The 9,615-nt window shown below is 38.5% G+C and overlaps 1 protein-coding gene across 1 annotated transcript in view; it reads right to left on the bottom strand.

Annotated features, from left to right (window-relative positions):
• Positions 1-3,124: 3,124 nt before the first annotated feature.
• ANKRD10 (ankyrin repeat domain 10) overlaps positions 3,125-9,615 on the bottom strand; it is a gene marked incomplete at its 5' end in the record, with an annotated part of 38,736 nt that continues 32,245 nt past the window's right edge. Inside the window, 2 exons of the mRNA XM_081996460.1 lie at positions 3,125-4,727; positions 7,637-7,732. Coding sequence (XP_081852586.1) covers positions 4,261-4,727; positions 7,637-7,732 — 563 coding nt within the window. The 3' untranslated portion in view covers positions 3,125-4,260. The remainder of the gene's footprint in view (positions 4,728-7,636; positions 7,733-9,615) is intronic.

The following is a 9,615-nucleotide window of genomic DNA, read 5'->3' as shown; positions in this document are numbered from 1 at the left end:
TGCTTTTGGGTTTTTTCGGTTGCGGGTTTTTTGTTTGGTTGTTGTTGGGTTTTTTCCCCTGAAGTGTGTAGTTTTTTGCTGACTGGAAGAAATTGGTTGGACACAAAATAAGTGGAGAAGTGTGCCAGGCCGTACTTCCGAAAGCGTTGTTACTGATAAAAGCTTGTACCGCAGGCTGGCACTAGCATGCGGGACAGCAAGGATTCCTTTTTCATTCTAGGTTTGTTTTGCGCTCAGGACGGGCTTTGACATTTTGTGAGGCAGCTCTTTTGGATGTCTTACATTTGTAATCGGAATGGCAGAAGCTCCTTACAGATTTGTAACTTGGCTGTAAATATTAAGCTGGGGTTCAATTTCAGACTTCAGAAGGATGAGAGTTTGTTGAAGAAGTTCAGTAAAACAGTCTTACCGAGTGTTTTGCTAGCTGGAATGCGAGTCTGAACAACCATCAGGACTTGGTCAGTCAGGTGCAAGACCAACGTTCAGAAAAATTCACAGGGTCTGAAAGCATTTGCAATGGGTCTTGAAGCCGATCAGCATCTCACCCTAATCTAATCTATTACCTCAAATGATAGCCTTCTTTCACAAATGTTAGAAGTTTACACTAGTATTTTATCTGGAATCAGGGGATCAATTTTTTAAAATATTAAAGACCGCAACCATGTATGAAGTTGTGTAACGCTTCCCTCAAAGAACTTTCTTCTCTTCCCTCTTCCAACATAGCCAAACTTCGACTACTGGGTCAGAAACATTCCATATCAAAATACTGACTGAATCTGTATTTATTTATATTTCTGCCAAAATTTGCAGATGGTTTTGAAAAAAAAAAAATAGGAGAGAAGCTACATTTGGGGGGAATTAGCACAAAAACATCTCTATAAGCCAGAAAGAACTCAACTGCAACTTCACACAAAATTGAGTCTCAACCAAAGAGATAACCAGGAGGATGATGAGAATAACTGCTTAGTGTATTCCATGTGAAATTCATGGTGATGCTATTGAGTTAAATCTAGGCAGATGAAAAGTAAACTTTCGTTTTGGAGAACCATTCTCAGAACCAAGATAACGGCAAGACAAAGCTGAAAACAACGTTCGGTTGATAAAAGCCTTGAAAATTCTAGACTTGGACAAAAGGCTTGAGTGTGAACAGTCCTGCAATACTATTGCCTATACTAAATGAAAAACCTGTGAGAATTTAACTCCAAGTGCTTAAAACCCAGCAACCTTTTCAGGAATTGCAGAGCACAGCATAATTAAAACGGCTCAGCACTGCTGTCTATTAGCAGAATCAGATAGTCCTTTGTATTTCAATAGTAAGATATTTAAAAACAAGGCCTCTGTGTCATCAGTGGCTACCTCCCGAAAGACACGGCTACACCCGGCAGGAGTCACGCGCTCCACAGCTGACAATCTAAGTTCTTCACCTACTAACTCCGCACCTTGCCCACCAGAAGTGCGGCTGGATCTGGTAGCTTCACTACTCTTGCGCTTCTATTGCTCGCATGTATCAGAAATTACAAGAAAAACTAAAACCCAGGAGATTCCAATTAAACATAGGAAAGCTTTTTTCCTGTTAGGGTGATATGGGTTCGTAACAGTGCCATACGCCTGAGTATGTACCACCAACCTCAACCATGCTGTGATTCTGTGACTCCCTATTTCATGGTCTATGGAAGATTTTAAAAGCAAGACTTTAAATGGCCTTTGCTGTAAGTACATGTTTTGTCTCAAAAAGCACCTGTAAAAAGGCCGTCTCAGAATTCTTATAAAAGAATTATTTGATGCTTTAAAAATTATACATCTCAGCTCTTGGCTGAGGCATAGTCTGTCACAGACTTCCATCTTTTGCAACGCCATCCGTAAAGGAAGCTACCCAGCAAACCCACACAGTGTGTCTACATCATATGGCCTTCACTGGTCTCCTATATTTAATCAGAATTTAATAATTAGCTTCCATGGCGCCTGACAACAGATAATAGACCTTGTAACCCGTCTCTCTGCTGGCATGTTGCTGAACACACAGGCATAGAAGTGCTTTTTAAAACAAAGGAGTAAGTTCTCTCTTTGCATTTGAAATACAGTTTCTTCCAAAGTATTTTTAGGTGAAAAGTTATGAAAAGTGAATGAAAACCAAATGTACACAGTTTTTAAAAAACCTTGCTTGACACAGTCACACTAGAACTTTGTACCTACAGACACATGCCAACTCTTGTTACTGAAAGAAAATCCTTTAGGAATCAGTTTATAGCCACGTGCATAAGATGGCAGCGCTTATGCTTACTGTAAGTACAAGTTGCTTTATTTGAAGAAGCACAAGAAAGCATATGCAGCCAGCTCCGCAAATACTAAAAAAATCCAAATGCTGCAACAGATTTAAGTTAGTACCTCAAGTTAGCGCGATGGCAATAGCAGACATGCCTCTGGACACTACACTGGCAAGCTAAATCGTCCAAGAACAGGGCCCGGATGCAGCTGTGTGAGCGCAGGCAAGTGGTTACGCTCATGCCAGGAACAGCTTCTCTCAGGTAAGATTCAGCTTTCGTTAATCACCTCATTTGTCTCCAGAAGGCACTGAGACACAGACCGGGAGACAGAGACTTTTGCTGGTCTGGCCAACAACTTCCAAAAAGACCGGTCAATTTTCCTACCAGTGCTACTCTCAGTTCGAGTACACTTGCTGGCATCTTGTACGTAGTGAACCATGTGGAGTGTAAAGTCTATTTAAACACCGACTCCTCTGTAGTCTGTTGCGTTTTGCCTAAAGTTGTTCGAAGGAGAGTATAACTTCCATGAAAATCAGACCACCAGTATTTTTAACCCATTTTTGGAGTTCGAGGCTGATACAACCTTCATACACAGAGTATCCAGTATGGGTTTCTGTAATTCAATCACAGACAACTTACTGGGCTGTTCACATTCACTTCCACGTACTGACGAAACACAGAAAACCCACACTGCACTGAGAAAGATTATGGAGAAATGTGATTTAAAAACTATTAAAGACTTGCTCAAGTTGACAAAAAAAGTATGTCAAAACAAAATATTCAGATACAATGAAATATGTTTATTTTTATTAAATTCCAATTTTTAAAGGTCCCTTTTTAAACCAAACAAGAACAAAAAGATCAACACAATTCAGAGGGCTTATCTCATTTACCATATTCTTCCCCACTCTTCACTTATCATAACACAAAGCAGCAACTTATATTACTAGTGCTCATATAGTGCACTTATATGAATTTTGATTTGTGTATTAAGCTTTAAACACAATGTATTTTCCGTGAGCGTAGCCCAAAGAGTACACACAGCATTACATTTTCAAAGCATATGTTAAAAAAAAGGACAATAAATGTATATCCAAGACAGTCAAACTCAAATATTTCGACTCGGCAAATTCTCTAACAAGTAACAGCAATTTTAAACTGCGTACAAAGCAGAACAGTGCCAACATGCCTCCGGTCTGTGAGCTATGGTAAAATATCAAGCGTACATATAAAGGAGAGAAGCCAAAGAAAATCGCCACAAATTCAGAGCTAACCTGAGGCACACGCAACTGCGACCGAACAAAGGCAGCCCACTTTCCCACTCTAGAATGCAAAGAGCCCAACATCAAGGAAAAGCACTTCTACACTACAGAAAGTGAAACGGTAACTTCTTCCATTTTTGTCTCCGCGTTTTTAAACAACTTGTTCAAAAAATTTAAAAGATGAACATCTAATTATACCAAACAAATGTACAAACTATGAAGTCAGAGAAGCTCCAGAAGATTGCCACTTTCAACCTTGCATAGTGATAGCTGGCATTGATATTGCTACCATAGCTTCAGCAGAAGATATGGAAAAGAAAAATCTTTACTTCTAAGTACGTGATGCACATATGTAACATTTTCTTCACAAAATTCAGTTAAACATTGTTTTAATAAAAGGGAAAACATCTCTAAAAAGGGAAAGATAGTGTTCACAAGCTTAGAAATAAAAAAAATACAAAACCAGAACATTCCATAATAAAAAAAATGAAAATAATAAACATTCCATCATAACAGCACCTATTTTATCACTAAATAAGCCCCATACATGCAACAAACTACAACTATTGTACTATTGTATAAGGCTGTCAAATTAAAGGTTTACTTTTCATATAAACAAAGTGTAAAAATAGCAATAAGTTGCAATCTTCAAATTTAATGCTATGTGAGGATTTTGTCCCCCCCGTTTCATTTGGTAGCAATTTCAATATGCGTTTGATACAAAGGTCATTCATCTAGGAACCGTGATACAAATACATTGTGCCTAGGACAGTATTGTCGTATCTCTGTTCAACCTTGACCGAATTGGAATGCTCAACAACACTGCTAAGTTCGGGGATGCTTTCAGCAGTATCCCCAAACCCATGATAGTGTCCATAGTGCAAAGTATCTCCAGGGTCTTCCACCCACGAGGGCCGGTTAGAAACACAGCTACTCGGGCTTCCGTTCAGATGTAGAGATCCACACATATCGGTGGAATTATTCATGGCTTTTTCTGGCTCCTCGGTGCCGTTACTGGTATGAATTCGATGCCTACTGGGAGAAGTTATTCCAGGAATTATTCCGTTAGGTGTTAATGTTAAACACTCCTCACGCCTGGCATCCATCCCACTGAGCTGTTGTGCGGCGGTGAAATCCAAATGTCCTTTGATGGCACATCCATTTGTCAGTGCATTCAATATGGAGCTACTGCTATTCATATCTGCATTAAGAAATACACCTGTCACCAACAATTAAGAATAAATCGAAATACATCAAAATGTCTCCACTATACTCATTTTAAAAAATGCTTCCATACACAGCTTTGAAAATAAATCTACCCTTCCTTTATTTATAACAATATAGGCAGTTCAAAGTAATGAGAGCTGACCAGTAAGCTTCTAGCACGGGTTCTTATGTCGTAACTGCAACGATCTACCTACATTCAATGTCTAAATATGCCTATATTAATCTTTGCAAAGACAACGTGAATTTCTCAGGCAGTTTTTTCATTTAACTCTATGAAATAAGTGCAGCAGACAACATTCTGGGCAGTGTTTTGAAAAGTGGAATAAAAGGCACCTTTCCACCTTAACTGCAATGCCCTTTTGGGATGAAGGATTATGCAAGGAGTGAGTATCTGTGAGAGGGTGAAGGGTTGTTTTTTTATTTTTCAGCTGTAATTTATCCGTGGCTCTTTTTTTTTTGAGGTAATTCTCACAGTACTGTATACACTGACATAGGTCAAATAAAGAAATGTTATGTTGGGGTGCCAATATAAAATGCTTCAAAATTCCTTCATTCAGAAAGTACTTCAATTTATCTAGCAGCTTGCTCAATAGCATACTAGGCAGGATTGTATTTAATGGTAAGTTTATAATAACATCTGTACAATCTACATGCAAAATGCCATAAAATTGCAACAGCAGAATGCACAGAAGACTAAAAAACATCAGCAGTAGGGACCAAAATTCTAAAAATGTGCATGCAAAACCCACTGACAACTGTTTTAAAGCCATTTCTCCTTTGAATTTAGTAATTAGTACAATAGTTTTTATTTCCATAAACAGATTTCATCAGTATGTCTGAAAGGTATGTTTTTGCAGTGGTACTCAAAAGTACTAGCACAAAAAAAGGGTGATATATTCTGCCTTAAAAACGCCTACCGGTAAAGGACGTCTAAAATTTACATCTATAGTGGTAAAGATGAGCAAGGCAAACGTGGAAACTACAGACCTATATGGTGACCTTTAAAGATTTTACATTCCGTTATCATCCTTGGATATATGCACATATGTTTATGTATACATGAACGCATAAACCAATGTGCAAAATAGGATTGCATTTCCTGCGTATTTCCAATTCAAGCCAGTAGGTCTGCTGGTAACTTCCCACGTTCGTAAAACATTGGGTTCTTGTTTAAGTGACACATAATGAGTACCACTGTTTGACACGGAAGAATCTGAAGTTCTGGTTCTCTATTAGTCCTTCGCAAGGGTATTATTTGAAATACGCATTACGATACTGATACTTCACATACAGCAATACATAATGCCAAGAAATGTTTGATTTGTAACTCACTGGATGTACTAACTGGAGTTTCCTGTTTAGTCCCTATATGAGTTGAAATAACATCAGCTGAACTCACTAACCGCAAATTCTTACTGCAAGTGGAAAAAAAAACCCCAAACCCATCAAGACATCGAAGCTAATATTTCAGTGATGAAAACGCACAGAAGGAATTTCATATAGTGTTTATTAACTGAAAAGTGCAAAATTTTAACTGTTTAAAAATAAATCCTTATAGGCTGGCTTTGCCAAATCAAATTTAATAAAAATGGCACTACTGTTAGTTAATATGCAAAAGTAGGTAATGAATAGTTCTAGTGATAATTATAGAATGTTATTATTTGTTAAAATTAGCACCTATAGTAATAGAGTATATTTATGAAAGACAATCATTTTTCCATAAATAAGAACACTTAGTAATTATCACTGGAATATATCATAGTCCACTTTATAAGTACTGATTATATATATATGTATTTATTCCTAATATATTAAAATATGTATTAATTATCATTCCCTTTGGTGAATCTGATCTGTGGTACAAAGCATAAACATATTTATCACAGAACAAATTAAAGTAAGAAATCAATTTCTGAATATAATAATGCACTATCATAGTAACTCCGTGCCTTTACCTACAAAGTGCATGGAAAAAGCTGACCCAAGACAGTTTTAATTGAAATTCTATATACATCCTGGGGTTACCAAAAGCATCTTGATTAAGCAGCCCTTAAAAAACTTAGAGCATTAATATTCACTAATACTAGTAACATTTTGATTGTTTCATGAAGATCAGTACAAAACACAAAAACTGTTTTCCAAGGTACGTTAGTTCCAATACTAATTTTAAGACCTGTGATGTCCAGTCTTTTATTTACATTAAAAAAAACCCACAGGGGGATCCCGCACTTATATCATTGTGTCTGAACAAATTCTGAACACATGGTATATGTCTAGACTATTCTTTATAGTATTTGTTGAACTATTTTGAATATAGTTTAATTCTAACATACGTTATTTTCAAAGCTATATAAGCACTAGGGTATGTTTCTCTATCAAGTCTTCTTATTAGCAATTAAATCTATTTCATGGAAATTAAATGAATAATTTAAATTATTTCTGGATATCCTTTAACCTGAAATTATACCAACTAAAAGCAAGGCACAACGTAATACAAGCTTCAGGTTAAAAGTGAAACAGCCATTGTGGATTTCTGAAATTGTATCTGAAATAATGATAAGCTACTAATAAACCTTCTCTTTCACCGTTACAATATATTGCATGAAACAGCTAATTTTAGGTACCTACTAAACTCCCAATATAATGGGTGTTACAGCAATACAATAGTTTTCAAGACTCTAGACAACAATCTGCAAAAATAAAGGACTAAGTTTTATACTTAAAAATAAAATGCATATTGATTCTTGCAACGACAAGGAGTTTGCATTGCAGAAACAGTGTATATTTCAATTTCTTTTGGTCCAACAGAAGTACTCTCCTGTTGTTTGGTGTCTTCAACCATTTGAATGTTGTTGTAGGTAACAGGAAACTGTCCACTCCCACCTGATACAACAGCAAACTCTCTATCAACGTGCATGTTGTCAGCATCGTCCTCAACTCCTCCATTCATCATTGGTATTAAGCCATCAAAGCTGTAAACTGATAAAAATAAGTCACATTTAGTCACTGGTGCACACTTGAAAACTCACCCAACAAATAGATGAGTACTTTGATTACTAAGACAAAAGCTTTTTACAAAGAAAGGTAAATTTTTCACATCTGAAAGCTTCTGACACGTCGGAGATTCCAAATGCAGAGTAAGTAAATGTCAAGTACTTGCACGTTCATTTTAATCCCTCAAAATGGAGAATTACCAGTGTACCTATCAGACTTTGCACCTACATGGCAAACAATTATTAGTCTGATGTACTAACAGCTTGAGTAAGGAGCAATTTAAGTTACTCACATTTAGGCTTTACAGCTAGCGTGCCCAATAGATAAAAAGCAGTCTCTCTCTCTCAAACACCTACTGACAGCCTGGGCTGCTCCCTCTTTCACTACCAAGTGCCAGTTCGCAGTAACCCACTCCCTATTCGTACCAGACTGCCCCAGGGATCCCTTCAAGAGCTGAACAAACAGATCTCTCTTCCGAGAAAAGCCGGAAAGTGGTTAGCCTGCTGTGGGAAACGCTTTAATAAGCAAGATGGGTTTGACTTCACTGCCTCTTAGACCCACCACCCAAGGCACTGCTCCAGTACTATGCCAGCAGAGCCTGCACTGCTCTCACATGGACATTAGCACAAGCTTTCTATAGGCGCTGCACACACTCCTAACATCATGTTGTAAAGGGCTACTTTAGTAGCCTGCAAGTCAGCTCTCTTTGCCTTGGGCACAACAGAAATTTTTGCAAACTACTCGTTTTTCAAGAACCTTAAGCAATAACTGAAGTGTTTCAGGGCCAACACAGATCACACAGGGCTTTAAAGGAGACCAGGGCCCGTGGAGCAGCGAGCCTCAAATTACCCTACCCCAGGAAAGGCGAGGCTTTCTGGTTACCTAGAGGAATACCGAAGTGCAGTTTCACGCTGCCCCGTTCAAGGGTACACATCCCCACCGCCCAAAGAACACCGAAAAGCAGCCATGCCAAGGCTTGAGACGCTGGTACTGTCAGTCACCGGTTGCGTACAGCAAGCCAGTACTGTGGGTTGCACGTACAGCACAGTGCAAAAGCCAAGCTGCCAAGGCCCATGAACTGGAGGGGCGAGGATTAGGACTGCCACTAACACACCCGTGTGACCAGTTGGCCTGGTGTGCGTCATCGTTGTATTTGACCCTGTGCACCACCCGCCACCAACCAGCCCCGCAGGCAGGGCGAAATTTCTGGAACTGATTTCAGCAAAATGGACATACAATCCAGCTAATGTTTTTAAGTCAAAAGTAAAAATTATTTAGTGTACATTCTGAAAGGGGCCACTGATTCACTTTTGTCAAGTTCAGCTTCAGCCTTTGGAACTCATTTGTTTATTACATTTGAAGGGAGTAATTAGTTTGTATCACAGTGTACCATGTACCAGTGTTGCTTAATTTTAAGATGGAAGGTTTTTTTAATACTATGCATCTGATAACAGGGACGGATGTGTGCATATAAACAAAATTGCATGTAACTCCCACCCACTGCCCAGTTTAGCTATTCCAGAACAGAGGGCAAAGCACAGCTTAAGTATTTCTCTTCTTCCAACTCTACTGCTTACAGGTTTTTGTAAGGGACATATACTGTGCCTGGTCACAAGAAGCAGGTGTTTCTACAGCACTGATCATTCTAGTTTGGGGTATGGCCGTCAAAACCTGACTCTTCCCTGCAAATACAGGCTGCCTGCACTCCTTCTGAACATCTGCTATCTCCTGTGGAAATAGTCTTTAAGGGACAACAGACCAGTGTGGTTTTGGTAAGGGCAAAATTACCACAAAATTGGGCTTGCTTTGTAATGAGGCTAGCTAAGCACAAAGATGTACTGAGGACTTCTCATTGCTCAGCTCTGTTG

Source organism: Phaethon aethereus (assembly GCF_964289735.1).
Source record: "Phaethon aethereus genome assembly, chromosome: 1".
Lineage (NCBI taxonomy): Eukaryota > Metazoa > Chordata > Aves > Phaethontiformes > Phaethontidae > Phaethon > Phaethon aethereus.
This window is presented reverse-complemented; position numbering and strand designations above follow the sequence as displayed.